Source organism: Athene cunicularia (assembly GCF_003259725.1).
Source record: "Athene cunicularia isolate RWA chromosome 2 unlocalized genomic scaffold, athCun1 chr2_part1, whole genome shotgun sequence".
NCBI classification, from domain to species: Eukaryota; Metazoa; Chordata; class Aves; order Strigiformes; family Strigidae; genus Athene; species Athene cunicularia.
Genome location: NW_020799095.1, coordinates 136,668,478 through 136,681,849, shown reverse-complemented (window position 1 = coordinate 136,681,849; position 13,372 = coordinate 136,668,478). Strand labels below are relative to the sequence as shown.

Genomic DNA, 13,372 nt, shown 5'->3' with positions numbered 1-13,372 from the left:
TCCTGGAGAGAGTCTGAACATAGTTTTTGCCTTTTTTAAAGTTATGAATTATATTCTTTTCTTAGAACTGTTTGAAAAAATACAAATAAAGCAATAAGAAATGTTACTGTTAGTTGTGCTTTTTGTTAGATGGTTTTCTTTTGTTGGTTTTGATATTTCTTTAATCAAACAGAATAATAAAGCCTTTCAAATCTCTATGAAGTTATTTCTTAAATAATCTTCAACCTTTTTTTAACTTTGTTGTTGAAATGGAACGTTCTTTATCTGCCTTTCATCCCATTTCGATTGTATTCAGTGCATTGATAGCTGAAAGCTTTGAGAAATTAAGTGTATGCTGATGACAATATGACCCAACAAAATTTATTTGAGTTATAATCAAAATACTTGGTGATGGTGGTTTTTTTGGTTGTTTGGGTTTTGTTTGTTGTGGTGTTTTGTTTTTTGTTGGTTTTTTTTTTTTTTTCTCATAGTCAAACTACCAAATGTGGAATGAAAAAATGGTAGCAAGACCTTTAAAGAGAAATTTTCAAACTATGGTTAGGGATATTTTTTGTTATTATTACTACACATGATAAATTAATTTATTTTAAGATTTCTGTCCTTTTTACAGTTAGGATCTCTTAAGAAAGAAGTTTGAGATAATTGGGATAAGACAAGGAAAAAAATTTCTTGTACTTAATTTCCATTGCCTATGTACCATGTTTCCTGTATTTGTAGATGATGAATGCATTCCTAAGTTTCGTATCTTGAGCACAACTTTTTCTTTACAGGTTTCTAAGACATAACAGACTTCATTCACGGGTGCTGAGAGAGATAGTGAATCTCTTTGCAAGGCCCCTTATTGACAATTTGTTGAGCTTAGGAGAGATCCCCAAAGACCGGAAAAAGGTTACATGGTCTTCAACAAAAGCCAAAATCTCTTGACCTGTGCAACTTTAGGCTGATCTTTATTTCAATTCTTGGGGAAATCATGGATCAAATCCTTTTGGAAGCCATTTCCTGGCACATGAATAAAGTGATTTGGAAGAGCTAGCATGAATTTATCAATGGTAAATCACACCTGATCAGGATGATTGCTCTTTTATAATAAATCCTAGGTCACTGGACAAGGGGATAGCAGGGATGTTGCTTACCTCAACCTTATCAAGGATTTTCACTCTGTTCACTCATCCGGAGGTGGATATGTGAATATAATGTCCTGACATGGATGCAAGAATACTATAGGAGGTAACCGGATGGGTGAGGAAAAAACAAACAAACAAACAAAAAAAAAAAAAAAAAAAAAAAAAAAAAAAAACCACAAAAAAACCCAAAAACCACAAACCAACAAACCAACCAAACAACCAAAAAAACCCACCCCCATAAAAATCAGGTTGGATGATAGGATAGAGGGTAATGGTTAATGGATCATACTGTACTGGAGTCCAGGAGCAAGAAGAGCACCACAGGAGTCTAATCTGGGATATTCCATTTTGTCATTGACTGTGAAGAGGCTATGAATTGCACTTTCATCAGGTTTGCAGGTGACTTCAAACTGGGAGTAACAGTTGAATATGCTCAAGAACAGTGCTGTTATCCAGAGGGGCCTAAACAGGCCAGAGGAATGGGCCTACAGGAGCCCTATGAAATACAAGGTCAAGTGCTAAGCTTGCCATGGCAGTGGAAAAGTTCAAAAGCATCCGGGGCTAGATTAACAGGAGCACAGATTGATGGAAGTGATTATTCTTCTTTACTTTGACCCCCTTAGATTCCATCTAGAACATTCCATACAGTTTTGAGAGACTGATTACCTAAAGTGAGTTCAGTGGAAGACCACCAAAGCAGTTAGGAGCTGGAGCACTTGCCCTGTAAGGGGACCCTGAGGGAGCTGGGCTTGTTCAGTGTGTAGACGTAGGGTCTAATATCAGCCTGTGAGTAACTATGAGGAGGTTATTGAGAAGACAGAGACAGGCTCTTTATACTGGTACATGTTTGGAGAATGGAGGAACAATGGGCATAAGTTAGAGCAAGAGAACTTCAGACTGGATATAAGGAAAAACATTTCCTGCATGGACAGTCAAGCAGTGAAACAGGTTGCCCAGAACAGTCTTCATCCTGGAAGGTTTTCAAGACCTAGTTGAATAAGGCCCTGAGCAACCTGATCTGACCTCAAAGCTGAGTATGCTTTGAGCAGAAGCCTGTCCTAAAGACCTCCTGAGGTTCCTTCCAGGGGACTCAGGGAGGGGATCAGGAAAACCTGCTAGAGAGGGAATCAGGAAAGCCAAGGAACAGCTGGAGGGTTTCTTCAGGTAGATACAACAACAAAAGGTGAAAGAAACTGTACCTGCCCTGATGAGGAAAATGAGATCCGGTGTCATGTCCCAATTTCTTGGGACGATGACTCAGATTCACCAACTCCCAGGTCAGGATTAAGGTAAATCAACACCAGAGATTCTTCAATACAAAAAAGTCAACTTTTATTTGTTCACAATAAATATTGGCATGAAACTTTGTCAGTAAGCCTTGCAACCTCTGCAACAAGCAGTAAAACTCATAACATATACCAACCACATATCTTATAACATATGCCATCTAGAGGCAGATATTATACCTGAAAAGTGGTAGACACGCCCTATCAAACAGTTAACGTGCCCCAACAAGCCTTGCCTTATACACAGAGATATGGAGATAGAGAATGAGGGGGAAGAAACAACAACAACAAAAAACAAAACAAAACAAACAAACAACAAAAAAAACACACCACAAAAAAAAAAAAGAAACACAGAAAAAGAGAGTGAGAGAGGCAGGGAAGGAGAGAGAGAAAAAAAAAAGAAAGATTTCACCAGTCCTGCTTCCAGTATTGGTCCAGCCAGACTACAGGTCCAGGTTTGGAGGGGCACTGCCACCCAGGGCTTTGACTCGTGTCCTTTTATAAATTCCTTGCTCCTCCTCTGGGTGGACACTTGAACTCACTAAGCTAATTAGGCATCATACTCAGCCTTTGCTTCTCGAGTTCTCTTTGCTTTGGTGCATGCATAGTTTGTACCTTCAGAGTTTTCTGGAAATGGGTTGGTGAGCTTGGAGGTCATTGGGGAGTTATTGTCCCCTCCCTGAAGGTAAGGCCATTGTCTGACCTTTCTCTTAGTCCATGCATAGTGAAAATGACTCCTCTGATGGCTCTTTATGGAGTCACTCCAGATAGGCAGATTCAGCCTCAGGAAAGTGTGGTCCCACCTCAGTAAGACATGGGACACCCTCCCCTCACCACATCTTCCTGTCATTACCTGCACAGCCCCAGCACTTCCACAGAAAAAAATTTCTTTACCAAAGTCCTCTGTCAGATATCTGAGACATTAACTTTGATTTTATTAGACGATCACGTCTGGCTACAACTGACATGGAGAAGGCTGTGGTACTCAACAATGTTTTTGCCTTGGTCTCCACCAGCAAGTGCTCCAGCCACACCACTCAACTCACAGAATACAAAGGAGGGAGTGGAAGAATGAAGTACCACCAATCAGGTGGTACCACCAGTCAGGTTCAAGACCATGTAAAAAACCTGATTGTACACAAGTCCATGGGACCTGATGAGGTGCCTCCATGGGTCCTGAGGTAACTGGCAGACAAAGTGGCTAAGCCACTCTTCATCATATTTGAAAAGTCATGGCAGTCTGGTGAAGTTCCCACTGACTGGAAAAGGGAAACATAACTCCCATTTTTAAAAAGGAAAAAAATTGAAGACCCAAGGAACTACAGGACAGTCAGCCTCACCTCTGTGCCTGGCAAGATCATGGAGTAGATTGTCCTGGAAACTATGCTAAAGCACATGGAAAATAAAGAGGTGACTGGTGGCAGCCAACATGGCTTCACTAAGTTGGTGGCCTTCTATGATGAGGATACAGTATTGGTGGATAAGGAAAGAGCAACTGACATCATTTACCTGGATTTGTGCAAAGCTTTTGACACTATCCCACGTGACATTCTTGTCTCTAAATTGGAGAGACATGGATTTGTCAGGTGGACCACTTGGTGGATAAGGAATTGACTGGATGGTCACATTCCAGGATGCAGTCAATGGCTGAAGGTCCAAGTAGAGAGCAGTGATGAGTGGTGTTCCTCAGGGGTCAGTGTTGTGTGTCAGTATCATCTTTGTTGGTGACACGGACAGTGGGTTTGAGTGCACCCTCGGGAAGTTTGCTGATGACATCAAGATGAGTGGTGTGGTTGATAGTCTAGAGGGAAGGGATGCCATCCAGAGGGACCTTGACAGACTGAAGAAGTGGGCCCATGTGAACCTCATGAGAATCATTCAGATACCTTGCAGTTAATTTGACAGAGGTAAAATGTTGAGTATAGAGAAGTTATTTTGGTGTATGTACATAATGTGTGTGTATATAAACATGTAGAAATATGTATATATTTATGTATAGCCTTCTTTTGACTTTGGGCAATTCTTTTTCCGTCACTACTTTCTGGTTTTGCCATGTCATTAGTTCATTAATTTAAACTATATTGAAAATAGACGTTTACACAGTAGGATGCTCGTCTCTGTTGCTAGTTTTAAGCGCACACATACTACAATTGCTATTTTACTTAATACTATTATTGCCTTAAATTTTACAAAATATAATAAAGTAGGAATCATTTTCCTCATGTCCTTTTAATTTCAGGTACTCTATTAGCACAAAGAGCTCTGATTTTTCTAAGATACTTACACAGAACTTCCTCCTTACGAAGCTGGAGTATAGAAACAGTGGTGCATTTCAGAAACTGTTGTTATGTAGATGATTTTCATTTGCTTAGAATAATGTATAACTATTTTCTACATGTGAGCATATACCCACAGAGAGATTTGTTTTATTATTCCAGAAATAATTTCCCTTTTTTTTTTTTTTTTTTTCAACAGAAATTGAAAAGGAAAGCTGTGGGGATCCTGGAACACCATTGTATGGTATCAGAGAAGGGGATGGATTTTCTAACCGTGATGTTTTAAGGTTTGAGTGTCAGTTTGGATTTGAATTAATTGGAGAGAAATCTATCATTTGCCAAGAAAACAACCAGTGGTCTGCAAACATACCAATCTGTATTTGTATGTACCAAATATTTTATTATTTTCAATACATAACATTATGATAAGTTTTTTTCTGATATGTAATAATTTGTGTGATTGATTACAGAGTTAGCACAATGCAATTAATTCTGCTGGCAGGATGAATTTAGTTTTTTTCAGTGGTGGGTTTGCCTAATGATTATGCCCAAGATAGTTTCTAGAACTGCTAAAGTTGTTTTGTTTTGTTTTGTTTTGTTTTCTTTTTCTAGCAGCTATTAAAGCAGTTGTCTTCATATGATTTGATATAATGTTTTATTATTGGATTTTGTAGTATTCTATAGATTTACTTCTATGATACACTTTTTATAGCTACTCATAAATTAATATATTTCCTTAGATTACAATTTACTGACTTGTAATCAAGGGTTTAAACAATTCACATTTTTCCCGATGTACTGTATATGAATATCTTCTATCACTTAAATGACCATAGACATTTATAGTTCTCTTCCAGTTATATTATACAACATAAGTAAAAACCAGTGTTGTGATATGAACTTGTGGCAACACCTTTCCTAACATTTCCACTAAAATAGTACAGATCAAACATATACAGAGTGCAATCAGTTGCTTTTATCCCTGAAAATCAATTTGATGTGGCTTAACTGAAAAGGTTGAATTTAAAATATTATGCTGATAACAACAAAACAGCTCTGTTGTCTCTTTGAGGACAGTTAATTTCTTGTGCTTCTGTATGAACAACAAATGATAAGGGTGCTATTGACTTTCTGCCTCTTTAATGTGCTCAGTGAGAGGTCTGCTCATCTAATGGTTCCCTAAAGGAGAAAATTAGTGGTGCCAAGTGATTAAGGATTGTTGAACATGGGTAAATTGTAAGGACTGCTGTGGGCTTCCAGTGCAACAGGATGTTCTTTATTACCTGAGGGCTCGCTTGGCAGGTAGTTTTATTAAGGAGAAGGGAATAAGGAGATTAAAAAAAAAAAAAAAAAAAAAAAAAACCAAAAAAAAAAAAAAAAAACCCACAAAAAACCCCTCCTTTCTTGTTTCACAGATCATAAAAAGTACTGAATTATTCAGTTGAGGTAATCAGCAAGTATAAGGATCTCTTACAAAAACTTAGTAATAAAATAAATCCTTATTGAAATGTTTTATTCTATTACATAATTTCTTTCTTTCTTTCTTTCTTGCTTTCTTTTATGGCAGTTCCTTGCCTTTCCAATTTCACTGCACCAATGGGAACAGTTCTTTCACCTGATTATCCAGAGGGATATGGGAATAATTTAAACTGTATCTGGACAATAATTTCAGACCCTGGGAGCCGAATCCATCTCTCTTTTAATGACTTTGACTTGGAATCTCAGTTTGACTTCCTTGCAGTTAAAGATGGTGACTCTCCAGATTCCCCCATAATAGGAACATTTACTGGTGCTGAAGTTCCTTCCCATCTTACCAGTAATGGTCATATTTTGCGTCTGGAATTTCAAGCTGACCATTCAATGTCAGGACGTGGATTTAACATCACTTATAACAGTGAGTAGTAGTATTTTTTTATTCATGTGTGTGTTTTGTTTTCAACACAGAGTTTAGGAGATATGTATAAGTATGTGAAAATAATGTTATGGTAATACACCTTCAAACATATACTATATGCCTACAGATGCCTAATTTAGGTGGTTAGATTTTATTTCAAATACATTTTTTTGACTGAAAATACGAGTTTATTTACATTTATGACATTAGAGATTATTGTGATGGGAATGTTTAGAAGACTGAAATCACTCCAGTTTCAAATTGTAAAAGAGAACTTCACTAAATTTGTTAACATTCTTTGTGCTGCTGGATAAAGGTACATAATGTTAATCACCATCATTACATATACAAAACTGTTACTCCTGAACACTCATATGCTGTTTTGGCTGTGACTGTATATAATATCCTGGAGCTGATGGCTACAACCCACTGGTAATTCCTACTCACCACGGTTAATGTGGACAGATGTCGGATCTCTTTTTGATAAGAGAAGTCAAACTGCAACAGGCCTGTCTTCTTTTTCTTTCTGTTACCTTCCTTATGACTGATGATTTTAAGGTATTTTTTTCACTCCCAGTAAAGGACTTTCGTGCTCCTGGTACTACCTACTTTTTTTTTTTTTTTTTTTTTTTTTTTTTTTTTTTTTTTTTTTCTACTGGGATGGCTTCTATGTGCAACTACACCTGTCTGTCTTTACCCTTTTGGTGATCAAATTGATCACATGCTTATGTAAAATACTTATATGTTGTGCCTGGCTACACCGTTACAATGTTAAAAAGAATACTTACATATTGTCAGTTACTCTGGCTTGCTATGATATAGGTATACAGGCTGGAGGTAAGTGCATCCTGGTTAACACACTTCTGACTTAAAGCTGTAATAGCCACAGGGAGAGAAATTTCTAAACTGCCATTCAGGGCAACTGCAGTAAATAGTAGTCGGGCATCTGTCTTGAGCGCTCTGTAGTTTTTGGAAGGTAAGCCAGCATCTTTTGTCACCTTTTCTATTTAGTTTATCTATTACACAGAAACAGAGAGTTTCCCATTAAAATTAAGTTCTGTTTATTTCACTTGCTTCTGTCCTGAGGGAGGTGAAAAGGTTGAAACTAACCAAAATAGCCCCACATTTACTACTTGGCACTACATTTACTGACAACGTAATAATTGAAGGTGACATTAAATATCTTCTCCAGTACTAAATATCATTAGCACTTATTCATCTCACTTTTTGCTGGCAATATTGGCAATACATTTCTTCTGAAGGACATATGAAGAACTGCCTATGTTGTACTGCTATCAAATAATTTGGCATTTATTCCACACCAAAGTCCAAGCAGGATATATTCCCAGCTAGGGCAGACATGATGATGCAATATGTAAACCCACAGCATGACTAACACTGCAAAGTATACCTTGAGGCTCTCCTGGGAACATATGCAAAATTAAATTTTGTCACCCCAGCGATGAAGTGAGAAGGACTGTGTTTAGCCAAGTTGTTCCTTTTGGACAGTTGAAAGGAAATCAGGAGGAAATGCCTGAGGTATCAGGCTTGCTACTATATGCAGAAGATGGTAGGGATAACAGAGTGCAGCCACTCATCATATCCTCCATCCAGAGCTGCCTCACCTCAAACTTTTGGATTTTTATTTTTTCTTTTCTTTCTGATGGTAAAGGTAGCAGAGTAGCTTTCCATGCCAACAGGTAGACAAAATAGGTAAAAGATTATGGATATTTTGATATTCCCAAAAGTCTGTCATGAGTAACTGTTCCCATTCCTGTCTTTATCCATAACACCTCAGAGTGTGATAATTCCAGAGACTTACTTGGAATGTAAGTGAATTTTCAACTTCATGGTTTGAAGGAGAGATGTATATCCACATCTCCCCTTCCCAGAAAAATATGTTACATGCTTGGCTATATGAAAAAAGTAGTTACTGTTTTGGAAGATGTTTTAGTCTGAATAAAACAAAAAGGATCCATTAAACCAAAGAAGAAGTGAGATTAAGTGAGTTTGGTAATTGAGAGACCCAGATCCCACCTTTGTCTCCAAGGAATGTTAATAATTAATATAATTTTCATAGTATTTCAAGGCTCTCTACTTTTCTTGCATCACAGTTCATCTCTCCATCTTGTTTTTTCTTCTCTCTTTTATTTTGTTTTAGGTTGTCCATCATTCAGGGAAGCATTTGTTAAGATTTACCTTGAACATTGCATAGGAAAAAGATAATCTGACACCAGATTACTGTGTAAACTTTTTTTTTTTTTTTTTTCTGATATTATCTTACATTTCAGTTTGCAGTCCTCGGGCCATTTCTCACAAATGTAGAATGTAAGCATGAAGAAAATATGGTGTCTTCTTTTTGTTTCTATAGCTAACATTCACCATTGAAAGCTAAACTTTGAGCTGTAGCTAGGTGGTTTAGTACAGTAATTAAATATTGGAAAGTCTGGGGTTATTCAGTACTGTTGAAATATAAAATCAGTTATAATGCAAATGAGATACTTAATCCCAGTTTCTTAACAGAAGTTGTAACATTTGCGCTGTGTTTTCCTCTGTTTCATGTTCTTTTAACACTCATAACAGTTCTGCTTACTTCTTTAAGTTTTCTCTGTGGTGTGCTCAGTGGTGTCAAGCATAAACCTAGAGATGAGGGAAAAAAAAACAACCTAATACTGGAGAGTCTAAGAGAGTCTTCCTGAATAAAAATTAGGTCTGTGTATAAATGGACATTCTCAAGTCATCCCATTTTGCAGAACTAGAACTAAATATAGGTCAGTTAAAGTAGGATTTACAGTAAAAATGAAAGATGCAGATGAGATGAAATAATGGATGAAATGTAAGGATGAAGTAATCCTTATATTTAGTTTTTATTTTTAAATAACAAAAATTCATCAAACACTGTCAGGACTTCAGGTTTAATATTTCATATAAATATACTAATCTGAATAAATTCTGGTCCTTTAAAAAATTTTCAAACTTCCTTGGGCATGTAGTAGTCTGGTTATGATATCTCTCAATTAACTTAAAAGTATGCACTGATAGTACCAGAAGATACGATTTTAAATTTTACAAAAAAGTAATAATGCACTATTAACTTTTACCAGTTGCATAATGAAACCCACTCACTATGAAAAGAATTATTTTAATAAGCTTTTACTATATTTGAGCAGTTTAACACTTTTATTTTTTTTTAATGGATGTATTTAAGCTAGAATCAAGTTGTGTGTGTTTGTTATACTTTTTAGTTAAAATCTACTTACAAAAGCAAAAAATAACTTCAGAAAAATGTGTCAAATCTTTTTTTTTTTTCAGTAAAAACAGATGCAATCTGATAAATTACAGAACTAATCTTTCCATAATAAATAGTTTAAGGCCAAGAGAAATGATAGAAAAGGAATTAATATAATTTTCACTCTGTCTTGACATTCATAAAGCAAAAGTTAATTAAAAATATCAATTTTCTGCTAACACTCCTGATTCTATATTTCAAATTTATCACTCTTTTCACCCTTCAAGAGCAGAAACAGTATATCACAAAAAAAGGTACAACATGATTAGTCTTTTCTAAAAGCAATGTGGGCTACTAATGTAAATAACTTCATTACTGATTTTTATGCATAGGATGGAGAAAAATGAAACTAAGTTACTAGGACAAAATCTGATTTTTAAACAGTATTTCTCAGAAACTGTTTTTATCCCATGTTTATTTTTATTACAGGAACTTATGTGGTCTCAAATAGCTCTTCTCATTTCAGTAAAACTAAACATAAATTTAACTTGTGTTGGAAGTAAACAAAAATTAGATTTCAAATGTCTTATCTTTGAAAGACTTCAGTAGGTCTGACAAAGATTTCTATTGAGTTAAATTTTGAGACAAGCCCTCTGTGACTTGAAAATGGATGATGCAGAGAATGTTCCAATAACTAAAGGGATATGAACTCAAAAAGCTGTGATTTCCAGCTGTGTCAGATCCTGGTATTGGTTTACTTATATCTGGCTATGCACTACTGTTGATGCAAAAGGGGGAATGCGGTGGGAGAGTGCTTTAATGGGGACAGCAGAGCACAGGAACAGAGCAACCTGAAATTGGTTTTAGTTGTTACAGAACTGCATACTTACACCTTTGCTTCCAGTTTATATCCCAAATCCAAGAACCCTTAATGACATTTCTGGTCTCTGTTAAGGCATTTATATACTCAGTCATCCCTTAACCTTCACTCTAATAAGCTATATGCATCAAACTCCTCAATTCAAGGGAAAGTCTGAGCCTTTTCTCTCATATGTGACTCCTTTATGAATGCTTCCTGCCTCATCTACATCTTTGTTCAATTATGGAGACGTAGTATCTTTCTATAGTCACATATATTACAAGCAGTGAAGTCTCCCTGCTTCAGTTTGGATTTCCTAGTTTAGGTCAGGACAGGCAAAATGCACACATTAATTTCAATTACACCCATGTGAAGGAGAATGGGTATTTATTGCCTGTGACAAAGGACTTATGCAAAGAAGACTACACAGTAAGGGATTTTCTCCCTTTCCTGCACTGGCAGAAGCAGGGGTTGTCAGTGTTTTGGAGGAAGTGTGTCAGCTCCAGATGTGAGAGTTTGGTCCCAGGTGTCCCTGGAGGTCCTCCTTGAGTAGGCATTCAAGAAGCAAGAGCTCTGCCAACCTCCTTTCAGGCTGAGATTGATGAGTTTTTTGAGGTGGAGAGCATCTTCCAGATTGTTTGACTTTTACTAGTTGGTGGATTGCGTTGAGCTGTTGCTCACTGATCAGGGTGTAGGAGGTGCTGGGCAAATATTTTCGTGTAAGTTTAGATTTGCTGCTTCTGCCAGTTATGCAGATTTTTTGTTGCCGTTTTCCTTACAACTGCTTAATTGTGCTTTATCTAGCAAAAGTTACAACCCTATGAACTACCTAGCAACACGCTGAAGGTCAGCTATGGGCCTCTGACATCAGCCTAATTAATCGAGTGATTTCAGCTCAGTAGGCCAATACATTGACAATCCCAGCTGCTGATTTTTTTTTTATTCAAATACTGCTTTAGTCTGTTTTATTGCTATGATAGGGTATGTCCATCATGACACATTTTTGCTGGCACTCCCTCCTGCTAGACTTTTTCAGTCTCAGTACTTCCCAAGATAGAATTCTGCAAACCATTATGTACTACACAGATGTATGAGTTTAGATGTGATGGTACTGAATGACCTATGAGTTGTTTGCATAACTTTTAACAAGATTTATGAGCTGTATTCTTAATATATAAAACATTAAAATATAATAACTAATTAATGCAGATCTTTTAATGATATTACTATAAATATGACTGCTCACTTCTGGTAGGAAGATGAGCTTGTTTGTTCTCTCAGTGTAAGGTGTGTTCTGTAAATGAACTATCTTTGTTATAGTATTTAGATATATGCAGAGAAATTACAATTTTTCAATTTGCCCAGAGATAAACTTGAAATTTTGGAAGGATTTGTATGTACTAGGAATTTCTTTTACTTTATATATAATGATGTGGTTAAAGTTTCAGGTTTTGTTTGTTTTGCCAACATCACCCCTTTTGTAGCTGTTCACCAGCTCTCAATGCAGGAAACGAAACAGACTATGGCAATGTCAGGCACACTGAGGTCAGTATGGCTCGAATGGTTTTTACAGTGAATTGGAAGTACAAAAGATGGCTGAAATATCATAGATGCTTGCCCTGCCCTTCTGATGGATGTTTCTGGCCCACTGTAGCATTGGCTGGGCTGGGCTGTTGGAAAGGACAACTTAGCCATCATTGCATACTGCCAGCGTCTGGCTGTCCAAACTATGATTTTGTTGATACAACTTTGTTTGTATCAACAATCATATTCGAAGCAACTGTTTATACTAGTATACATTCTCTGCTGTTGGTCAGGCTTTTGTTTGTTATTGTTTCCCAATATAGTTTGTTCTTACTAGCAGAATAAAATCCTAAAAATTACATCTTAATTGCAAGAGTTATCACACTATTTCCCCCATCCCTTTTTTTTTTTTTTTTTTTTTTTTTGAAAAGCATTTGGACATAATGAATGCCCTGATCCTGGAGTGCCAATCAACGCTCGGCGTTTTGGTGACAACTTTCAGCTGGGAAGCTCAATTTCTGTTATATGTGAGGAAGGATTTATTAAAACACAAGGAACTGAAACAATTACTTGCATGCTAATGGATGGAAAAGTAATGTGGAGTGGACCTATTCCTAAGTGTGGAGGTATGTATAATATTTCTTTCTGATTCAGGAGAATGGTGTAATGTCTTTTAAGTTGCTACCAAATGAAGTTCAGATTTTTGCAAACAGATAGCACAAAGCTCCTGTAAAAAAACTAGTCCTTAATAAAGTAGTCTAATGAGGCATGAGCTGTTATAAACCTATCTGCAGGAGTGAACTTTTCACTGTTATAAGGACAGAAGAAAAACATGGGAAAAATGGGCATAAACATCAGTGATGAAAGCACTGCTGTATAACCTCTGTAACAAAGAAAGCTCATCTAGGAAACTTATGAGGACTGGAATGGGAATAGTTTACACTGCTCATACTTTCAGATAGTTCTAATTTGGCACTGGTGGAACTACAATTTCCCAAAGATATTTTATGCTTGAAAACATCATTCCTGCTTTTTTTTACCCTTCTTTTTAAAGCATATATTTGTCCAGTTTGAGAAAGTGTCTAAAGCAATAAGCTTCAGTGCTAGCAAGAAACCAATATTATTCATTGCTCCATTTTTAAATTCCAGTCCAATCAGTATCATGAGTGGCCTCATTAAT

General features: G+C 36.5%; 1 protein-coding gene across 1 annotated transcript in view; it reads left to right on the top strand.

Moving 5' to 3' along the window:
• The window catches only part of CSMD3 (CUB and Sushi multiple domains 3), a 622,514-nt gene that overhangs the window by 308,233 nt on the left and 300,909 nt on the right, over positions 1-13,372 (top strand). Inside the window, exons 14-16 of the mRNA XM_026841511.1 lie at positions 4,886-5,068; positions 6,254-6,580; positions 12,624-12,818. Coding sequence (XP_026697312.1) covers positions 4,886-5,068; positions 6,254-6,580; positions 12,624-12,818 — 705 coding nt within the window. The remainder of the gene's footprint in view (positions 1-4,885; positions 5,069-6,253; positions 6,581-12,623; positions 12,819-13,372) is intronic.